The sequence below is a fragment of the Diadema antillarum genome, unplaced genomic scaffold (genome assembly GCF_040938485.1).
Source record: "Diadema antillarum isolate AM-2024a unplaced genomic scaffold, OU_Dant_1.0 seq00001354_RagTag, whole genome shotgun sequence".
Lineage (NCBI taxonomy): Eukaryota > Metazoa > Echinodermata > Echinoidea > Diadematoida > Diadematidae > Diadema > Diadema antillarum.
The window spans coordinates 644,489-669,081 of NW_027272118.1; the positions used below are offsets into that span (position 1 = coordinate 644,489).

Sequence of the window (24,593 nt, forward strand, 5' to 3'; positions counted from 1 at the left end):
CACACTGGCAAAAATCGCAAATCTCGAGATCTGTATGCCACACATTTGCGTCAGTGTGAATCCCACTATTGACAGGGTCTTGTGGTTGCAAAGGTGGTTGTGGGGGGGTGGGGGAAGGGATCAAAACTCAGTTTTGAAAAAAAATCAAAAGTCGAGGTCAGGTGACAAAATTCACAGTATTGATGGTGTGGTTGTCAAACTGAAGGCCACACCCTTGTCATATGAAGCCATTTTACACTTCTATACAAGTATTATTACATTCTATGAATAAATTACAGCTGCTCTGACCCTGAAAAGCATTAAAATTGATGTGTCTTCAACATTCTACAGGAAAGTCATTCTTTACTGAGTCAGAAAACAGCAATAAATTGCACTCCCTGTACGACTGCCTGCTACATTTCAACAAGACAAAGTAGAATATGGTTCTGTGGTGAGCAAATTAGCAATATGGAAGCAAACTTGCAATTTGGAAACAAAACTTGATAAGGGAAGACTATAGCTGCCAAGATAGAGAGATACACAAACCACAGTTAAAGTTATTTCAGTTTCACAAAGCAGTTTTGGAAATGTCAGTAGTAATCTCTTCATCATGCACTGTAAACCTAATCCACTGATATAGAAGTAATAGTAGACATTCTATCTCTCTTTTCTTTCCTGTTTTGAAACATGTTGTGCTCCTCCAATAGAAGTAAAAGAAAAGATAAATGGTGACAGAGGCTTTTGTAGTGTTTCCGTCGATATTAAAGCTTCTTTTGAAATCTTTCAATCTGAAGCTACATGAGATACTCGATGTACTAGATGTAGTCTATGCATGCAGTATCTTGGGGTGGGGGTGACGTTTGTGTGGCATATCAGTTAAAATCCCATATTACAGTGAGAAAGTGACTTTCTGCTCAGATCCAAGCACCCCCTTATTTCCCCCTCCCCCCCCCCCCCCCCCCTGTTGTACTAGGTATTACCTCTGGCTGTTTATTACACTTCCTGCCTACTTCATTTTGATAAGAGAGTATCGTGTGGGTTCCACGCGCTGAGATTGAAAGAAATAATATCTTCACTATCTATGTCATCTTGTGATACTTTGCCTTGGCATTTTGATAACAATGTGCGAGCTGGAGCAGACTGTCACCAGTTTGAACCAAGCAGACACTTGACACCATATCTATGTGCAGGCATTTCAAGCAGTAAACTGTTGAGTAAGATATGGACGGATTATCCAAGATATCTGACAAGCACAGACATAATATTTCACATTAGATCTATTCAAAATGGCTGTATTACAACAGAGGTTTTAATTGCAGATGGTGATGTTAGACAAGGGTTAGTGATGTTGGCCTCTGGGCGAGGGCAAGGTAAACCTTGCATGATATGCTCCCTTAAAGCCTGAAGCGGTTAGGGATGAGACCCTCAATCAGCGGTGGGCTGACTCACGCAGCTCTCATCACTAGTTCCTGCCCAAATTACGGCTCGCTAATGCGTCACCTAGACAAGGTATCCCCTCTTCGTAGTGCCCTAGACTCCCCCTTGAGAACCTTTCACGCTTGCAATCGATGCTATCTTTACAAGAGATCATGTGACTCCATCACAAAAATTCCCGTTGCCATGGCAAACTCGGCAAACAGAGTCAAGCGCCAGTTACTGTACTACCGAGCTCTGTTGACACAGAATACCTGCCTCACTTGGTTGATTGTCCTTGCAAAAATTGGTTAATTAACCCTTGAGGACGAGTCCCGAGTATATTCGGGCAAGTTTCTATGGAAATACGTGTTCGTAGCAAAATTAGCCCGTCCTCAACAAGTTAAAGGTATGTCACAATTCTACACGTTGTGTATTGCTACTTTTGTCTTATGTCAAACATGTGTCTGGGAACAAGAGTGCAATATTTATAGGGTGCATTTTTAGTAAATGTTTCTGGCTAGAAATACAAGTTTTCAAACCATGTTTTGTGGTTTACATTTTACCATAAATGGTAGCCATGGTTAAAAACATGGTTTTGAAATGCACTGTGGATGTGCGATTCAAAACCATGTTTCACTATCAAAAGACAAAGTTTTGAAATCTCAAACACAGTTAAAATGTTGTCATAGTTAGGCACCATATTTGACCAAATGCCAAAGGACAAGATGGGCAAAAAGGAAATCTGAGTCCAAGTGAGCCTCGCCAGAAACATCTTCAGGAAAAAATCGTATAAACGCTCCTATGTCAAACCATGTGTCAAAACCATGTTTCAAAATCATGTTTTAAAACCATGTTTCTTGGCACGCAAAATCTTACAAACGCAGCCCTAGACTCATGAAGAAGACGTTAGTGAGAGTATCACCACAGGGAAGGGGCTGTGCACTGAATTACAAATACTGTACATGGTGTCTAGGTTTAGTCACTAAAGTTAGATGGGAGGGGGTGGGGTTTATTTCCTTGGATCAGAGGAGGACAGAATACAGATTCCCATCGCACTCCTTGCTCAGTAATCTCATAATTTGAGGTGAATTAGTCTCAAGCTTCTCTATCTTGGCATGGCTGCTCGCGACAAAGTCCCCCTCCGGTGAAAACCCCTCATTAAATCATGTATCACTTCAACATGTGTCACAAGCTATGAGTCCCAATTTTTCCAAACCACAGAAAATGATGAATGAAGATGAATGACACTGTGATAGAAAATGAACTTCAAAATCTAATTGCCAACACAATGAGGTAGGAGAATTTGAGTTCAGCCAGAAAAGTGTCTATTCATCTTACAATTTAGAAAATGCAACAAGTACACACATTTAGCAGAGTCATTTAATTGGCTTACTACTAATTCAATTAATCAACCACTCATTAATTTTTTGCGAACTCAGTACAGGTGGCTTATGGGAAGTGACAACCATGAAATGTATTTTCCATTGTCCTCTTGTTTGATGAGCAAAACTTTAATGTTGTAATTTAGTACAGCACTGTATCATACAGAAAGATCAGAAGGTATTTAAAAGCAGGGACAACATACACATTGCCAATGATAACCACTACTGCAACTCCCACAAATACTTGATGCTACATGTACATGACAATCAAACTGCTACAGGTAACCACTACTAAAACAACTACTACTGCTACTTCTACTTCTATCACTCCACTGCTACAACTACTGAACTACTTTTTCTCGAACAACTCCTACTTACTGTAAATGGGGAAACGTTCACATAGTAACACTACAGTGTTACTCTACACTGCAGGACATCACAGAAATGCATATCTGGGGACTTTACTGGATTAGTTTGACATTCTTATGACACTTCACCTTCCCTCAAAAAAGAAAGAGAAAGGTGACAAATATTAAGACATGGTTACAGTGTGAGTGGAAAGAGCATCAACTGGAAAGCAGTTTATCATGAACAAACCTGCAATCAACATTTATGAGAGTTTTCTCACCTGGAGGAGGAGGGCAACCGTCTCTGCAAAGCCCACCACGTACATGGCGATGGCGATCGTGTTGGCGACCGAAAAGATCAGGCCGATGGCGCCGCCAAACTCCGGTCCCAGGCTGCGTGATATCATGTAGTACGCACCACCTTGGTGTGTGAAAGAGAAACGGTGTGACAGATTGTTCAACATATGATCCTGGTGAATATAAGGTAGAACGTTTCTCACATATATTAAAATACATGGATGCAGATGTTTCTACTAAAGGCGATTTTTGTGTGTATGCGTTGTTTGTTTGTTTGTTGTTGTTTTTTTGGGGGGGTCTGCATTTTCTGTCTTGTAAAATGTACCAGTGCTGGTTGATTGGATCTACATATTCTGCACATTAAATGAATAACTACACATTCTGGATAAATAGCAAAGCCAACAAGATTGCGTCACTGTATTAAGAAGTAGGATCTGCTAATTCTGACAATCTATATATAACCATGATTTTATATAATTCAACAAAATATTAAGAGAACTCTACAAAATTTCTTTTTAATTAATAATGAAAAAAAAATTTCTTCCACAAGTTACTAACATATGCTATGGGTAATACTGTTCCCCAAAAGCCTTCTGAAATAGGTTATGATATAAAGTCAAGTGTTATCTCATTATGCTAAAAATATAATAATATATAATATGTTGATCCTTTTCTATATCTTTGTCCTATAGTGACACTACAAATTGTTGTAAGTCTTCTTATCCAGTGACGGCGGTACCAAAACTTATAAAGATTCAAAACTTTTGAACAGATTGTCTGTTTTCCTTCAAACTTCACTGATTTAGATGTACAGGTATTATGATACAACTTGTATCTCTGCATTTTTATGCCATTTACATACATATGTAATTTGGGTTTCCTTCCCTTTTATATTACAGAACATGCAAACTAGACAAAGGTTTCTAGCGACAAATAAAGTCATGGAGGATCTTTGCTGTTGTACATCACCCCTGTTTTAGACCACTTTATCATGCACTGATTTTTATAGCTTTGTGTAAGATACCAAAGTACAGGTGTAAAGCTCTTGAGCTGGCAAACTCAAACTGAACACTAATCACTGACTGAAAGCACACAGCCATTGCACCGTAAGTAGGACTTTAAAGCGTCAGTGACAATAATGCTGTGTTGGCTTGCTGAAATCGCTTAATTGGACCTTCGCGGTGCTCGACTTGTATGCTAATCAAATCCTGACAGAGTCCACTGCTTGTTAAATACACTCTCTCTACACTAGCTTCAGAATCTGCAGTTGCTTGCTCGCTCCGCAGATCTAGTTCAGACACAAATTATAGAATGCATTGTGGCTAATTGCTCAGCGAGCGTTCCCTAATAACGCTTAATTTGATACTACTCTCTTTTAATACTACTCAGTCTGATGTTTTGGTTTGAAATCTGACAAATCGTGAATTTGCCGATATTCAATCAATGCCCTGGGTCAGGTAATAGTGAAGTGATGGAGAGTCAGAGCTGAAACCTTTCTAAAAACTATATTACTGTATATTGACATACACCGTACGTAGAAACATCAAAAGAGAGAATACGGAAGAGACAGACAGAGAGACAGACATAAACAGATAGACGGGTAGAAAGAAAAAGACAGTTCAAGGGCAGTCAGGGAAAGAGAAATATACAGACAGAAACAGAAAGACACACAGACAGAAAGAGAAAGACAGACAGACAGGCAGATTTACAATGTAACTGATGTTCAGAGTCTCCTGCCTTTAACTTTCTGGAGGTATCATATTCTATCCTTACTACTAAAATATGCATTCAACATACACAGGCTGTACATCAAACATAAACTGCTATATAGATTTTTTTTTTTTTTTTTTTTTTGGGGGGGGGGCAGGTATGAAGTATTTTGCCATTAGAATCTTGCATCCTGCAGAAAACTTCTTCATCATCACGCACTGAGCTACACAGATCACTGCATACGGTAAAGAAACCCATTTTTCCACTATCGATACATGCAGTGTGTGCACAAAAGCCCCACGCACTCTCCGTAGATGAATATCTTTGTCACAGAGCTGTCGTCAGAGCATATCAGGCAGGGCTTATGTAATCAGTGATGTCACACGGGGGGAAAACTATTTAACATTTAGGCTTGCCCCTGGCAAACATCTGTATTAAATTGAATTGTCTACATCCATTACACCCTCTTCAGGACTCCAGAAGTTGAAGCACAGTTTGTGACAATGTATCGCTCCAACAAGAAATGTTTCAGTGTTTGTCCGTCTATCGGTGTGTGTTGTACACGTGATACGTTTCGACAAATTGAGAGCTGAATTAAATCTAATTGCGACAGTCAGGAAGGTTTAACCTTGATGAAATTAAGCATAAATTTATCTCTGCTGCTTTTCGGAATTCAACAAAACAGCTGCTCCTCAGCTTCAATATTGAGTTAATGTTTCAGAACTCATTGGCAATCAAGCATCTAATTCATTAAAGAGGGGCAGTAAACAGCTCTCACTCAGAAATAAGCAAGCATTGGATTATGCTCCTTACAGGCACAAATAAGCTGTCCAATTACAAGCATATCTCCACACTCAAATTATGGATGCAGTGTAACACTTTCACTATTTAAAACACCTAACATTTTTCAAAGGTGAAATAATAGAAATATAGAATCAAAGAAACATTTTGTTTCATGCTGCTAAAAGTGGATTTTTGATACGATTTCCTTTACTATAGATGATTTTAAAGGGATGGTACAGTATTGGTGGAGATGAGAACTGGGCTTTTAACTTTTTGCGAGATACCAAGAAAACACTACAGTAGATGATATAGTAGAGAGCATACCATTTTAAGAGAAATTCAAAGTTTACTTGATGAAAATTGGGTTGGAATGACTGAAACATCTAAAAACAAAGTAAAACAAAGCGATCGTAATAAAGTGTGGGTCCCACACTTTATTAGAATCGCTCTTTTGGATATCTCAGCCATTTCAAAACCAATTTTCATCAAATAAACGTTGAATTCCTCATAGAATTACATGCTCTTTCATATTTCATGAGAGGTTTCTCATTATCTCACCAAAAATGTTAGAAACCTGAAATTAGGTCTCAACCAAAACTATACTATCCCTTTAAAATAAATCAGTACGTCTAATCATACAGGGCTGCTATTTTTCTATGAATATGTAAATGGCTGCAAAACTTCTTTTCCTTAATGTGATCCTGATAAAAGGTGAGATCAACCTTTTATTAAAGAAGATGGTTTTGTTTTACTTTGTTTTTGGATGTCTCTGCCATTTCAAAACAGATTTTCATCAACTAAACTTTGACCTCTTCTTAGAATTGTATGCTCTTTAACATTTCATAAAGTGGTTCTCAAGTACTGCATGTATTTCGCGAGTCTAATTTTTCGCGAATCGGGACTTCCCGACAATTTCGTGAGTGGTTAAATTCGCGATCATGGAGCTCTGTACTGAATGCACGTAATCCTATATGCAGGGCTCGACACTAACTTTTCTTTTTGGTGGCCCGATCGGGCCACCAAAATCATGAATATGTATTTTTTGGTTGCCCGAAAGTAATATCTGGTGGCCCAAAAAAAAAATCAAGAAAAACATGAAAAAACTAAATCGGTCCTACTAAACATAGAAACATAAATATTAAGCATTACTGAAGTAATACAGGTACCCATGTCCAACATTAGTGAATAGAAAATTCAATCATCTTACTGTTATTCTGAGTTCTAAGATTTAGCAAATAGGCTTATAGATTATATTTAAATTTTATGCTATTTTCGTGGTCAAAACTTTTGTTTGAAATGCGAAAGTGGGAGCATTTACAGACATTTGTAAACATCCGACTTTTGTTTTAGCATTGTAAAGAGCCGCAAGTTACCGTTATTCATTTCTGATTGTAAAAGCAATCATCCAACACTTACTAGTATTTTAGCACCTTACAGAGCCGATTGTTACCGTGAATCATTTTTAAATGTAAAAGAAAACAACCGACATTCATTTTAGCATCTTCAATACGAAGCTGAATGTTATCCCTATTCATTTCCAAACATGAAAGCAAATACCGTAAAGTTCCGTGTATAAGACGCACTAATTTTTCGTCGGAAAACATTGAAAATCGGGGGTGCGTCGTATACACGGGTACAGTCGAATCACGGAAAAAAATCCGTCATGTACACCCAATTTTATAAGGCCAACTTGGGGCCATGTATGCCCATCGACGTTTGGAAGGTAAGCAATCACTAAAACTTACGGATAAATGAGCGATCTTTCAATCTGGACACACACAAAAGCTGCAAATACGAGATAAACTTACATCGGCCTTGTGCAGTAACGATGTATCAATCTGGCCATAGACAACAGCTGTAACAGCACTGCTGTATGCTACCGATGTCAGTCTACCAAGCTACCAACAGCCAACCTAGTAGCTGGAATACGCGATGTACAGGTATCATTACTAAATTACCGATACTGTAAAACTTATCAATGTACTAGTATCAATATGGCCTTAGACAAAAGCTGTAAAATACGGAGTAGGATCGACACTATGTCACCGTAAATATGAACGATGTGTGAAGCATGCATGCATAATATCCATGTCGTTCGTTTGCTCTTCATTTCACGAGGCCAGCTAGGATAGCATAGCTACACTGTAGCTAGCTAGCTAGCTGGCATTTCCAAGCCTTTGGCAAAGGCAGCAGCTGTGCAGAGAGGCTTTTGCAATGGACTCGCGTGCACACAGCGATCGGATCGTAGCGCGCTTGCCCGTTGCGCGCTGTGTGTGCAAGTCCATTGCTCTCTGTGAGCGTGTGCTGAAATTATAGCGAGCTGCCTTTTGCAAAAGGCTAGCACTGTGCATACAAGCATGGTACAAGAGACACATGTTACTGGTAATCCTAAACAACAGTGAGTGTAATTACCGTACGCACCGTACGTCTCACCGTATGATCCCTCTGCTACACTTGTTGATGTTTTTCTTATTTTTCGTAATGAACCTTCCAGTCTGACATGCGTCAATATGCGAGACACCCTCTGCTATATATGACAGCAAAGATCGTACTGTACACTCATGAGTACGATATGCATGACACATGTACCACGATTGAAAGGTGAAACAATAGCAAGTGAGTACTGAGACAAGTCTCGCATTTTGCGTTTTCCATATTTTGCCGATGTCCGATGAATACCGTTAAAAGAAAGTATAAAAGAAAATGAAAAATAGAGCAAATACATGCTGCATTCTAGGGAAATTTTGAGCTGAAATAACATGTATGACACACGCAATATTTGCGTGGAAATTTTAGGTTTTTTTTTTTTTTTAATTTTAGGTCCGAAAGTAGTGGTGCGTCTTATACACGGGTGCGTCTTATACACGGAACTTTACGGTATGCGCTATTCATTTCAGCATCTAACTGAACCGATTGAAACCGTTAATCATTTCCAAATGTAAAAGCAACAATCTGTTATTCATTTCCAAATTTAAAAGCAAACATCCGGCATTTATTTCATCATCGTACGGAGCCGAATGTTACTGCTGTCCACTTCCGAAAGTGAAATGAATCATCTGACAATTATTCTAGCATCATACGGAGCTGAATGTTACCGTTTTTCATTTTTAAACGTCAAGGCAGACATCAGACATTTATTTTACCATCAAACGCAGCTGAATGTTACTGCTATTCATTCCGAAATGTAAAAGCAAATATCCGACATTTATTTTAGCATCGTATGGAGCATAGTGTTACTGGTATTCACTTCCAAACGTAAAAGCAACAATCTGACATTTATTTTGCCATCTTCTGGAGCCGAGTGTTATTGCTATTTACTTTCAAAAGTAAGAGCAAACATCCAACATTATTTTGTTTAATCATCGTACGGAGTTGAATATTATTGTTATTCATTTCCGAACGTCAAAGGGATCATTCGATGTTTATTTTAGCATCTTCCGAAGCTGAATGTTGTTGCTATTTACTTTCGAAAGTAAAAGCAAACATCCGGCATTTATTTTCTCATCTTACGGAGTTGATATTATTATCATTCACTTCCGAATGTCAAAGCAAACATTCGACATTCATTCCAGCCGCGGAGCCGAATGTTATCCCTATTCATTTCCGAAAGCAAAATCAAATATCTGACATTAAATTTAGCACTGTACAGAACTGAATGTTACCGTTATTCATTTCCAAAAGTATAAGCAAACATCCGACATTTATCTTAGTATTATACGGAGTCGAATATTACCGTTATTCATTTCTAAAATAAAAGCAAACATTGACATTTATTTTAGCATCTTACGCAGCCAATTGTTACCACCGTTCATTTCCAAAATTAAAGGCAAACATCCGACTTTTTTGGTGGCCCAATCGGGCCACAAAAATCAAGTTCATTTCTGATATTTTGGTGGCCCGACGTGCGTTTTTGGTGGCCCTGGGCCACCGGGCCACCGTTAGTGTCGAGCCCTGCTATATGTGTGTGTCACATTCATATCAGGATGAGAGTCATTATTTTGCGTGTCTTTAATTTCGCAAATAGCACCTGACTCGCGAAATTCGCGAAAATAAAAACCTCACGAAATATTCGGCGTATACAGTATCTCGCAAAAAGTTAAAAGCTGAATCCTCACCTCAACCAATACTATATCCTCCCTTTAAGCCTTTTTCTTTTGCTTTTTTTGTGGGAGGGGATGTTTCTAGAAAATTGTTGAAGGAGCACCTCTTTTCTCTTTCTTTCTGTCTCTGTCAAACTGCACTTCTCTTTCACTTAATAATTCTGATTTCACTATTAGTAATTTACAATAATGAATAAAATAACACTTGTGAAAAATATGGAAAACATGAAAACATTTGACAGACTGGGCAGATCAAACTGTTTGACTGCACAGGAAGCATAATCTCCAGGCCACTGGCTTTCACGTAGTCACGCGTACTCAGTATTTAGTGCTTGATAAAATCAATACACTAAATTGAATTGAGTTGCATTGAATTGAATTGAATTAAATTTAAATGAATTGAATTGAATTGAATCGAATTGAATTAAATTCACTTGAATTGAACTGGAATGATCTGAACCAATATTACCCAACTCATGGCATGCCTGATTCATGGATAATTCTGTCATTAATTCTGTGTAATTCTTTTGCCCGCTTAACAGCATTTTATAAGTGAGTCGAATGTTTCAGATAAACCCGAGACATAAACGAATAGTTGCTAGGTAGGAAAAACTTTCCTGTTGTCAAGGAACATTCATTGTTCTCGGGTTGTGCGTAACAGTAGAGTACATTGCAAACCCCCCTTTATCAAATCAATATATCAATATTGAATCGAGTGGTATGGCGTGGAATGGAATTGAGATGAATTGCATGGAATTCATTTGCAACTGAAATTGAAATGAATCAAATGGCGCTGAAGCTGTTTAGCCCTTACTTTGCTTCGGTCGCTATTTGGTATGGGTGTCTGAAAACTAATATTGTCAGTGAATAGAGATCACCTAGTCTGTACATTTGCTTCATCCATTTTGCGTCACCATGGCCTTCCTGTTGGCCTGAGGCACATTGCTACATCTGAGTAGGCTTCAAGCTAATCTACAACAAGGTGAAGTTTGGATGGACTACTGAATGATGATTGAAAACGCTTGGCAAGTTTTACCCTACATGCCTGGGAATACAAAGGATTGATTATTGTGAAAGGTATCCAGGGGGATAAAAAGACCGATGAAAAGGGATGGATGAAGGGCAGCGGAAATGTGGTGTTCACTCACCCCCTTTGACCTCTCCGTTGGTGCAGATGGCCGACATGGAGAGAGTGGTCAGTGTGGTGACCATTGCTGACAGCAGGACAATGATGCTTGCATACACTGTGGGAGGCACAGAAGCAAAATAATCGAAGTGGTTTAACATTGATGCAAGATGGGCATGTAATACTACAATTTTTTGTCACAAACAACCTCAAGTGGAGATTTTCTAGGTATTTTCACTTGCACGTTTGTACAATGTTCCTCAGAAGCTATCTGTGAAGAACATTTTTTTTTCTTTCTCCTTTAATAATCCATTGAGCCCTAGATCCCATATTGTTGCGGTTTGGTGCTGCATCTTATTCTTTGTATCTACTAGGAATTCATAATTGGTATTTCATAGGTTAGATAACAAAATATTTGTCTTTTATTTGAGCCATATGTTGGAAATTGTTTGGGGTTTTTTTCTGTTGCTAAATCATCCCAAGCCTCTAAATCTCATAAACTCAAAAGTCACCCTTTTTGCAATATTAATACTCTAAAAAATTGTTTATTTTCTTTTCTCATTTTGTGCAGATAAAATGAATCTTACAGTTCTATTCAATCTTTGTCAAATACATCCAATGTACATTTAAAAGTTAATTCAATGTTGCCAAGGACTACATAATAACAGCAGCAAAAGACTTAGTTTGGGGTAAAAAACATGCTTTTCATTTCCTTCTATTTCTTCTGACTCTATACACGATTCAATGTGGCTGCATGTCTTTATAGAGGAGAAATATTATACCATACTATCACACACTGCCACCAAATTTTGTGGTTACATAAATATCACACAGTATTATAACACACAATGGCATGAGCACACACACACACACACACACACATTGTTTAAAAAAACTAAACATACTGATAGATGACTGTGTGCATTTAATTATCCACATTTCTATTTTTCTTCTTTGTTTTTAACCTGTGGAACATGGACATAATAAGGCTTAGTTGGTAGTGTACCTACATGTACGCTCTTTATTAAAATGTAATCAAAGTATTGCAAGTACTTTATCAGAGCAACACATAGAATGATTACAGTACTGCAGTGGAAAGCACAAGTATGATTACTTTTAAACACTCTCTCCATCACATGTACAGTAAACTATTGGCAACGACGCGTCGGCAACCAGGTCCTTGTACAGGCAAGGTGAATTCCTGCCTATATCCAACTGATCATTGATTCATTACCACCCCTGGCATGCTAACTCAGTCCACACTGTGACTGCATAGATTACATGCTTATCCCAGACAAGGCCACGTTACGCTGTGATGATGAGGTTAGTCTACTAAAATTGCACGGGGCTTTTAAAAAGCAGTCAAGCAGGTCTTCACACACATTTGTCCATCAGAACATAGTAACTATGACTACACAAATACATGTTATCATCAGTTATCCTGCATCCCTCACAAACCTTCTCAATACTGCCTCTTGTGTCACTTTTTTCAAATTGTGAATATTCTATGTAAAATTTGAAAAAAAAAAGAAAAAAACTTTCCCCCACATTTATCATTTATAAACAGAACACAGGGTCCCTCTTATACTACATTATGTAGCTTCTGGACACTAGCTGTTCTAAATGCATAGAAGCAAACATTGTTTCAGCATTAAAAAAAAGAAAGATATTTTTTACACCTGTACAAACATTCTATGGATTTGTCCACTATGGGTATCTTTTACCTTCAATTGGTCAACTCTGAGGTCAAAAATTACTACTGGCATGTCCATCACTCCAAGCACCTATTGTATACAATGTACATTATCCACCAACAAAGTGAGCCCTGCCTTATCTCTACAAAAGCAGGCCCCTTTCAAAAATGGTGTGTAAATTTATCCAAGGCCTTTCGCACCTATTCAGCAACCATGGATAGCCATAGTCAGTTGTTCAAATGTAGGCAGGTACTGTACGTGCAGTTATGGACCAGTACATGTTCAAGCTAAGGTGTAGTAGCCTAATTAACAAATTGCATCGAAGCTATACATGGGATTGCATAGAACACATACAATATGCATACATGTACATGATGTTGAACTGTACCTGGTAAGCAGTACCTGCTGGTAAGTGCTCTCTAAAAGTCATCCCAATCAGATATTTACACCAAGTGCATATGTAAAGAGCACATCTTCTGTTTTGATATTTATGAAAATCCTCCAAAATGTCTAGCTACATGTACGTATCCCAGAATAATGAGTGAAACTTGGTACATGTACTTACATACACCAGCTTGCCCAACAATCCAAGTCAGACGAAGGAACAGCATAACACCCCAGATGTTGAGAATACATCTTACCTGGAAATGATGAAATCATTTCTTCATTGAGATGCTTTGAATAGATACTATACAAATATGACTTTATAAATATGTATCACTCCTCTGGCAATCGAAGTACTTTATACGTAACTGTAACATTTGTGGTTGAAAATCCACTGTTTGTCTCTACAGTTTTGGTTTACATATTTTTGCTTACAAAAATAATGCCTCCGCGACACTTTGTGGTGGAGGCATAAAAAAGACTTGAAAATAGCCAAGGCATTTAATCATACATATATACACTGGAAAACTTCCTATGACATTTGAATCAGTGATTTGTGTGATTTGAAAGTGCAATTCTACCACATGCTTATGTTGACTTTAAGAAGCAGAGTAAAATCATATAGACAGTATATCAGAGAATGGTAGAAGTTTCAGCAAATAATCAATCACTATTTTGGAAGCTTCATATTTTCACAAAGCAATGATACTGGTTATATACCACTTTTGCCATTAATTACATGAGGGCAATGATAGTATCATCTCCTAACAATTCCTCCAATGGTGCCATATTTGGTTTTTTTTTTCCTGTTATGCCAGTGGAGGGTGAGTTAATTTTTGTATTCATTATAACAGACAATAAAATACCTTGTATCCTTGCTGACGATATATATCAAAATTCATACACTGGGTCTACATTGTATGACTATTAATAAGCAACTACACCTCCATCATAATGGTTGTGTTTCACGATCACAAATGTTTGATTCAGAGATTTGTCAATGGGAGACTTGTACAGCATTGGCACATCAAACATAAGTCAGAAAATCAAACATAAAGTCTATGAATACTCAATTCTGATTGGCTGATAGTAAACTCATGTTTAAATTTTCTGACTCACAGTATGCTTGATTGCATCGATTTTATACAAGAGGTCCTGGATGCGTCTGTCTCATCTTAAATATATTGTATCTACAAGTATGGTTACAAAATTGTAATATTACAGCTCTTTTGAAGATATACAATTGTATGAGAAACTGTGAAGACACTTTAACTCTCTTATTTTATGTCCGATTTTAATCTGTCCATCAACGCAAACTTGAATGCGAAGAGGAATCATACAACAAAAATACACCGTATCAGCGTACACTGTAGATTTGCCTTGAATAACTGCTGCAGTTCCTATCAAACCAACACAACAAACAATGTGGAAAGCTAAATGAATGACTTGGCATTCCAGTGTATGTGTTCATTTTTAACAAATCATCTAAAACACATGATTTGATATGACAGCAATGGAGGCCGACGGTAGTGAGAAGCCAATAATGCTAGCCTGAAATAGTGAGGTTTAAACACTTGCACATTCCTGAGGGAGATTCATGGTAACTTTAATAAATCTGAGACAAACATTTCAAAAGGTTGTTTTTTGTTGTTTTTCTACATGAAATGAGCGATTTTCCACATAATTTCAGATCACCTTCTGTAATGGATTTTATTGTTGTTGTTGTTGCATGGGGATAAATTTCATATAGGTCTGTAAAAACTCAGCAGCTAATGGCAATCTTTTTGCATCTATTACAACACCACAATACAAACCAGTACGCCCTTGATCCAGCCGAACTTCATTGAGTTTGCTGCCCTCTGGTGCTGGGTCTCAGTATCTTCGGGGACATTTTCCATTGGAGAAGGCATCTGATGCAAAAACATAAATTTATTAAATGCAAATATTTGAAGACATACAGATTGTACAACACACACAAGTGCGATCTCAGGGGTTACAGGAATTTCAAGGAGCACTGTACAATCTGATGAAAATTAATACAATTGCCACCATCATGGGCACAAACACACTGTACTTGATATCTGTCATTGAGATTTTATTGAATTAAATATCAAATTTTAGAATTACTTACTCCCACAGAAATGATATTTGGCCAGCAAAGAATTTGTCAAGAAAAATAACCTTCAATTAGTTGTTTGTCTTCTCACTGAATTCCTACATACAACATGTAGCTGTGTATAATGATGGGAAAATAGCAACAAAGTTGCCAAAGTCTGTGATACAGTAATTTCAAGATCATAGTTTTGAATAGCAAATACATGTATTCTCCCTCATGCAAACGAAAGGAAGATGCACGGTATAATTGGAATATTACATCGATAGTCCTTTTCATGTTTACTCTATCTACAGTAAATCACCCTGCTGCTTTCACAGTTCATACAAATATTGACTTTGAATAAAGACGACAAGAAGTCATACATCACACAATGTAATGTACATTGTATCTGTATGTCCTCCTGCTACAGTTTACCCAATATGTGGCAGGTAGATACATTTAGTGTATTTTACATGTTTCATCCCACAGACAAATACATGTATGTGTACAACAGATACTGTACATGTGAATCTTCAAACGAAATTTGACACTGCCTAAAGGTGCTGCATTTCAAGTGCGCGCAAAGTACCAACACCAGATCACCATGCCACTCACGAAAGACAAAAAAACAATGCAAGACACACTAAGCCTCAATGGGTAATCGATAGCCACCCATCTGCCTTGCTATATTTTATGCGAAAGTAAAGGGGCACACAGCTAATGATATGTTGAAAGCAAACAAAAGTAAAGGTAAGCGAGTAGGAATTAATAATTTTGGAAGTGACAGTAAATCTCTCTCTCTCAGGACTTGATAAAAATCTCCACCATCCATACTGAAAATTTTACATTTCATTATTGCACAGATTCTTTTTCCTATACATGCAGCAATACATTACTGTATGCATTAAAAAAACACACACACACAGAAGGGCAAACTTCAATGCAAAACAATGCTGTGCGTACTGTGCAAGAACATGAAGCCAAATGTAAAAAAAAAAAAAAGAGTCCAAAGCTTCCACAATAGCTTGAAAACATGCCACACCATGTCAATACAATACAAATGTTCTCACATAAATGCAAATAAATTCACTGGGAACCCAGCAAGAATCAACACAAATCTTATAACCTGCATATAAAGCAAATAATATCTAAATGAATTCATTTCCACCTACAGGATCCAAACTGTGGTCCAGATCACTACAAAAATATAATCATCCATTCCTCGCATCATTATCAACTTTTTCCTGAAAATTTCATCCAAATCCTTCTATAACTTTTGAGATACTTGGCAAACAGACAGACAGACAAACAAACAGACAAACAACAAACAAACAGACAAACAAACAAAGCAATGCCTGCAAAAACATACCACTGCTACCTATTGTAAAGCAAACCCCGCAAGTGACAAGTTTGCAGATCGCATTTATATCACGGTTTACACAATACTTTAAAATCAATGAAGTAATGCCAGTTTTGTATAAACTGTAACTGTCATTTGAGCACACCAGCCCCATTCCCTTTGCTATCAACTTGCAAGCTGTGCTACCAACCCCCCCCCCCCCCCATCACACACCCAAACTTCCAGTCAGCATTAAATTATAAGTAAATTTGTTTGCACATGGAAGCTACGTTTGTAGCATTGATGCAATGGCAAAGGTGCCTCCGAATGACGCATGGTAGCTGCTCACACAGAATAGAATAACAAGGATTCCTGATTTTGGAGGGACACCCCTTGCTACCCTCACTACGAACACATGGTCCTCAAGAGTCAGTCCCTAAAATAAACCTTAATCTTCCCTGTATAGTACACAGACTCTGCAACTCAAAGAGATGCAGACCTGTACAATGTCATGTATTCTCAATCAGCCTACTCAACACCGATCACAGTTGACCAAGAGACTGCCAGTTCCTTCCATATGTTACATTCATGATTCACAACTTGGTCTGGGCATCCACAAATTTTGGTGGATAAAAATTAACGACGCTACAGCAAAACTGTTCTTGTATAATAGTGTCGTTTAACTAATTTCTTGCAATCAGTGGGATAAACATAAGGAGCACTAACTGTACACTGCTCTGGTTCTCAAAGTTTTTCACATTGCTTGTTGTTGTTGGCAATATTCAATTTCACTCCTATAGACATAAATTTGTTTTCATGCATAATATCACAAAACGGAATTTCAAAACTACTGGCAGGCTTTTTTGTTTTACTCCCAAATTTTGCTTTTAAATCAAATCAAATTGAATTCAATTGATTTATTTCATTCTCATTTTTCTTCCAAAAATCATAACACAAAGTAACATGAACAAATGTATTGCATCATACCAACATACAATGTAAATTACATATTGTATAGGTAATATATAAAGAAATTGTTTTCCCCAGCATTAACAAAAACAAGGAAAAATATCAATATCATCCTACCAGATGTGTGTGCACAAGTGATGTGGATTGTATGGACTGTACATGTAGCTTTAATAGATCTGTGTTGTTAGATCTGTGTTGTTCCGGTTGGAGTTTTATGCAACCGTCATCTGATGACGGTTGCATAAAACTCCAACTGGATTTTTTTCCGGTTGAAATCACAAAATTCCGGTTGGAAGCTCCCAACCAGAGTTTTCATGCAACGGATTTTACATTCTTATGTTAGCAACCTTAAAAAGTTTTACAAAACTTGTATGCAACGGGACCTGAAGTCCTACATGCATTAACTTCCCCTCTGGCATGAGTCTGTGTCTTGTATTGTATCAATATCCAACTTTATATTTCTTTAATTGCAGACATCTCTTGAAGTGATGTAATTCAAATCCTAAACTCAGGTCACCGTACAAGTGTATTGTGCAACAAGGAAGCAGTACTTGCAATGAGCGGACCATACAAAGTGTACAATCTTTGTACAAGGAACTGTTCCAACTCCAAAGCTAAATCAGAATTACCTTTATACCTACAATGTACAATCGTCTTACAATTTACCTTTACACAGCATGCCTTGTCAAAACACAACACTGGCACGGTGATTATACATACTGGATAATGTTTGTTCTTTTAACTACTGTAGCGGTTCAGCAGATACATGTGGCCCCCTGCAATAAAAGCAATTTTATGTAAACTTGTTATTAAAAAAAACACCTAAACGTAAACCTGTGCACTCTGAAGTAATGCAACGTACCAGGGAATAGTCAGTTATTATATTCAGATGGGACTGAAGGTTAATGTATTACAGATTCTTATCTGAGCAACTGTGTCATCATGCTATAAAGTAAGAAAGACAGAAAATGAGTAATTTCTGACATCCATTAGGATTACTATCTCTGCTATTCTACAGAGGTAATGGCTTTTAGAGATAACATGGGATGACGAGGAATTTAAACACTTAAACGGTCAATAGGCTTATCTGTCAAATTTATGGCAGTATCAAATTACAATGTTTGCATTCTTGTGAAGGTACAAGTACACTGTAGAATAAATGATGGCAGACTGCTATAACATGTCTTTCTTCCTCACTCTGTTTTCTTCCGGGTATTTCAGAATGTCTATTTGGCATGGACATAGGCATTTATTCAAATTAATCAATGTCTGAATGAATGTCTGAATTAATCAATATCTGAATGTATTTACAATGTATGATTCTAAGAGGATGTGAGGCTGAATCCTGAACCTTGAGCTCAATTCCACATTATATCTACATGTAACATGTAGACCATGTACATGTATGTTTATACACTGTAGATGCATAGAATGATATAATTTATCAAATAGTGTGTGAGGGTTCATCAAAACCAGACTTTCAGTATTGTATTTTCACAACATGGAGATGTGTAGCAACTGGTTCCATGATGATTGTTAATGTGACAATTGCTCCCATTACAATGTACATTGTACATATCTGCACACCAAGCCAAACATTATTTCTACCAAAAAACATAAACCCTTACCCTAATCCTAATCCTCATATATCAAACTGAACCTAAAACCCTATCACAACCCTTACCCTAACCTAATAAAAGTCCTTGGAGAAAATAAGACTGGAGCAATTGTCGCAGAGGCAAATGTTGTGTCACGGTACGTAGCAACCACATTATGCAAATCATATGAGGTGATGTCATTGCTTTACATATTTCTCAGAGGTTGTGCTAGACTCACGCAAGGCTGTTCAGCACAATCTTTACCTCAGAGCATGGACCTATAACGTTGTAGGTCCATGCTCAGAGTCACCCCAGACACTTTGTGCCATAACCTTTCAGTCCCCATTGTCTGGGATGAACAATGAACATCTCTTGGAGGTTGTGCTGTGTGTTAGGGGACTCTAAATGGTGGAATTAGATAAATCTCTCTTTTGAATTCTTAAAATTACCTGAAAGTCTGATGCCACTTGATGTATGACAACGATTTGACACAATAATCATATTTACTGGACTGGATGTGAAAATATTGTAAATATATGCTTTTTCATAGAAAACATATCGTGTAGATTGTACAGTTAAACTATTTTGCAATGTTCAGGTCAATTGATGGATACTGCCAGCTCACTGAACAGATTTACAAACATGAGCTGTTCATTTCCATTGAATTCCAACATAATATCTACCAACACTTGTATGTTTACCACATGTACTTGTATAAAGTAATGTTGACTATCACTCTTGATATCGAAAATCAAATCCATCAGAAGTTTCTTGAAAATGTGAAAAGTTGTTGTTAGTATTTAAAAGCAGAGATATAATATGCAAAAAAAAAAGGCAATTGATAAGCATGTTAGGACAATCACAGACATTAACAAAACATGTACTGTAACATGAGACAGGAACATACAATGTACAATGTACGGTAAGTATTTTGTACCCCACACATCTGGCTGCTTGAAACACAGACTGTACATTACAGTAGTCCATGAGGAAGGAACCATTCCATATGACATGTAATAGCAAGGTTTAGTAGGCCAGAGCAAGAAAACGTAGTAACTTTATAGTAGACCAGAGCAAGAAAAGGAGTAAAAAAGAGTAAAAACAAAAAAGAAACACATCATTGTAGTACAGATTTATATCAAAAACCCATGTACATGTAATGCCTGTTCTGCAAAGTTCCCCTGAAATTAACACTCTCTGCTCCAGTGTGTGTACAGCGCTATGGCGTTTTCTCTGCGAATCAACACTCACAGCACACAAAGGGTTAAAATGATGCATACTCTACACTATCTGGAAGTTATCAACACCACAAGCAGAGGACACTGCTCTGTGTTGAGGGATCTGTCACAATGCGGTGAGGCCAAGCCGGTCCAGATGCGTCATTTTGCCATACACTTGTACATCTAAAAAGAAAAAAACCTTATAACTAAAACATCTCCTTTCTGACATGGTGTGTTACCATGACTCATGATCGACCAGCTTAAAAGGAAACATTCATTAAAACTGAGACTCTTTATCTAACATCAAATCTCATACCATTACATAGCTACCTCCAATGTGTATGATGGCATCATGCTCTTACAATCCGAGGGAATGTATTAAAAGTGGACAGACACGCAACAACAAAGAAGCCCTGAATTTTACAGAGACTCCAACTCTCCCGTTTTCAACGGGAGATCTCCCGCCGAAAACCCATTTTTGCAAAATCTCCCGTTCTTCTGCTTGAGATTTCATTTCTCCCGCCCTGGCTCTTTGACTCCCATTGGACAGGATTTCTTACTTACTGAGTATTTCTATCATATGTTGAAGAAAATAAGCCTTAAATAGCACCAGAGAACATCTGGAACCCTAGGAACTTTGCGCTTCGCACCCATCAACTTGGAGTCTCCCGTTTGCTGGGGGTTTCAGGCGGGAGAATCTCCAGATCAGAAGGTGCTTTGGGTTGGAGTCTCTGAATTTACCTCATCAAGCCCACTACAATGTCACACTGAATCTCATGGAAGGGTCTGAATCCAATTCCAGCAATACTGAATTTACATAATTGTACAATATACTGTACTTTTGGCTGTATGAATTCTGAATACCTGTAAACAGTGCAGGGCCCCATTTCATAAAAAGATGTTAGGATGGCAACTCTTGGTGGAATGACAACTTCCAATAGCAACAGCCAATCAGGAAGATGGATTCTTGTCGTTACTATGACAATTGTCATCCCAGCAAGAGTTGCTATCATATCAACTTTTTATGAAATGGGGCCCAGGACGCTTTTATATTTCATCCTTTTCCACTGATTTGTCTAAACAGCTTTTACTACCTGGTAAGCTGCATTTGTGAGCCTGACAGCTGCATGAAACTACAAAGTATACTTTAATATTCGGTAAAAGTACTTCTCAATACTGAAAGCGTACAATCAGTATTTCGGCGCAAGTTTGTGATTTTTGTTCCCCCCTGGTCATCTATGTGTGTCTCTTATATCCATCAAAACCCAGAATTACTATATAAAGTGAATTATACATTTTTTTTTTCAAACATAAAGTCAAAATGTAATCTATGAATCTTCCTTTTATGACATAATCTGCATGTAAATTGAACATTAACCATGTGCACTCACATTTTGTAGAGTACACACAAATTCAATAAACAATTGTGGACAAGGTGACTCATGCTCAGAAGCACAACAATTAAAAGTCAAACAATATGGATTGGTTTCCACTTTGAAATATCAAACAGTATAATTCACAGGTGTTGAACACCCAATGAGGTACGCACCATATTTTTTGAACCACAATGCTAGATTCATATCATTTGACTAGTATGATACCAGACTTCCCAACCTTTCTGACTGAAGATTTCACTCAGAAGTGGGAAAGAAAGAGCAGTTCCCATTATAGTAAAATTGTCAAGAAAAAAGAGGAAACTCATATTGAAACATGAGCTGGGAATAGTTGAAAATTCAGATTCTTTTCTCCAAATTCAGAATGGTTGGGAGGTCTGTGATACAGTACCAGTTGAATTGCTTCTTATGCATGCAGCTATGGGCCAGCAGTGAATACCAGAGACTCCAACTCTCCCGTTTTCGACGGGAGATCTCCCGCCGAAAACCCATTTTTGCAGAATCTCCCGTTCTCCCGCTTGAGATTTAATTTCTCCCACCCTGGCTCTGTGTCTCCCGTTGGAAATGATTTCTTACTTTTATATCGCTATCGTATGTCAGGCCTTGAATTAACCGACGGCCACCGACGGCCATGGCCGTCGGTGCCCCTCTCGTTGGCCGCAATGCCTTTCTTTCCTTGATCAAAGTTACGGCCAAAAAAAAATGTGCCCTTTTTCTTGAGGCAGTGGTGCCCCTTTTAGAATGAAAGTTATTATTTATGACGTATAATATGCCCTTTCTCAAATGCTACTCAAATATCATACCTTCAGTTCACTCTGATTCAATATATCTGATTCAAACTCAAAGTATCTTTCCGAGATACAAGACAACGTGTACACGTGTACATGTGTCTGCACCCGACCGGCTTTTACCGTCCCGACTGCCTCCGCAGCAGCGCAGCGGCCATAGAGTTACTAGTACTAGCTAGGCAGCGGCGAACCGGGGCAAGTGGTCGCAAACTATGCTAAAAAATGCCAGGCCTGTCGGACGGCTGCGAGCATTGCCATCTCTCTCGCTCTGCATTCATGCCCGCCCGACCCGCGCCGCATGCTCAAAGCAAAATGGCGCCTGAAGTGCTCCAAGGCGAGCGCGGTGTGTGCGTTGAGAACGTACTGTATTACAGAACCTACATCGTATTGCGTATGGCCTACTGCCTAACGTCGTCTGCTGCGGAGAGATCTTATGCGTGCGTGCGCTGCTGGAGTGTAGCAGCACGGTCGATAGCGTACAGCTCTATGGGGCATTCACATCACGTATAAACACCCAACATGCCCTTTCGAATGTGGCCTTGGTGCCCCTCTGACTGACCCAAGTGCCCTGGCCTCTTGGAAAAAGTGCCCTTTTCTAAATGGCCGTGCCCCTCCAAAATCCTATTTCGAGGCCTGGTATGTTGAAAAAATAAGCCTTAGATAGCACAGTGAGCATCTAGAACCCTAGGAACTTCGCGCTTTGCACACATGAACTTGGAGTCTCCCGTTTGCTAGGGGTTTCGGGCGGGAGAATCTCCAGATCAGAAGGTGCTTGGGGTTGGAGTCTCTGGAATACAGTGTTTCCAGTACCATTTGTACTAGTTCCAAGCGCGATGAACTGAATTACTGGATCCTTTTAGCTCAGCATTGGGGTAGTAGGAGTGAAGACTACTCGTGAGGAGAGCAGTTGGTGGGGCGAGGGCAAGATGTATTGGTCCCTGTCACAAACCAATTATGAATGCACCTGACACCATTTTGAGTATTAACAAGTCCACTGGACAGCATTATTTCCCAACCATCAAAGGAGCATATGGATGGATTAAAATGCATGAAATAAACAATTTACTATTAAAATTCATAGCTAATTCCACCTAAAATGTAACACTCTCATCAATAGGAAGTTTTAGATTTGCGATGTTGATACAGACATTTAGACAATGATTGCATCCAGATTGGCCGTTTTCCTCTCTTGCTGCATCACATTGCAAAATAGTTTTAGATTATACTCTCGAGGACGCAGCGTACACAAAATAAAATGGGGCCCCAATATTGGTCTCTACTCTAGTGTTCACGTAATTGCTCTCAGCCAATCATTTGATACTTCATACTTGGATCCATATTAACCATCTTAATATAAAACTTCATAGATTTCAGTCAGAACCCGTAACATGAGTTCCTGAACCCTAATAATACCATACATTTATGTAAAATTTGAAGGTTTAAAGCCCTTGTGATACAAAACTGTACCATATACAGCATAGTTTCATGTACAACATATCATACAGTAAGGTATAAAAATACACTTTCTACTGATATGCAGTAGTTATGTGACACAAATGTTAAAGGTCAAAGAGGCACAAACTCCCCTAAGAGAAGAGTGCACACTATAATCTGGACCTGTGCATCATATCCCTGACATTATAATCAGACACCCAAAGAAACTTTCGCATGCAGCATAGTTACAATTGTACACGTGTATGTGAATGGAATGCACACTGCAGTGATTGATTTTGATAGCATACTACATGTGTACATGTGCCTCCAGCTAAACAAGCACCGTTAGCAACAGGCCGGCAATGTGAATTACTGCAGAGACAGATGACAATTTCAATTCATTCAATCATACTGTCACATGCACTGGTCCCCTTGACAACCTTATTGAGAAAAACAAAATAGATCGGAAAAAAAAAGTAACTAGAGAAGCACTCAGAGAGCGCAGACCTCCGCCAAGCATGCAGCTCATTTCCACCAC

General features: G+C 38.3%; 1 protein-coding gene across 1 annotated transcript in view; it reads right to left on the bottom strand.

The window, feature by feature from the left end:
• Positions 1–24,593, bottom strand: part of LOC139708602 (solute carrier family 12 member 2-like) — a 58,091-nt gene that overhangs the window by 23,667 nt on the left and 9,831 nt on the right. Inside the window, exons 3-6 of the mRNA XM_071620543.1 lie at positions 15,033–15,128; positions 13,400–13,475; positions 11,163–11,258; positions 3,406–3,545 (exon numbers count right to left, since the gene is read on the bottom strand). Coding sequence (XP_071476644.1) covers positions 3,406–3,545; positions 11,163–11,258; positions 13,400–13,475; positions 15,033–15,128 — 408 coding nt within the window. The remainder of the gene's footprint in view (positions 1–3,405; positions 3,546–11,162; positions 11,259–13,399; positions 13,476–15,032; positions 15,129–24,593) is intronic.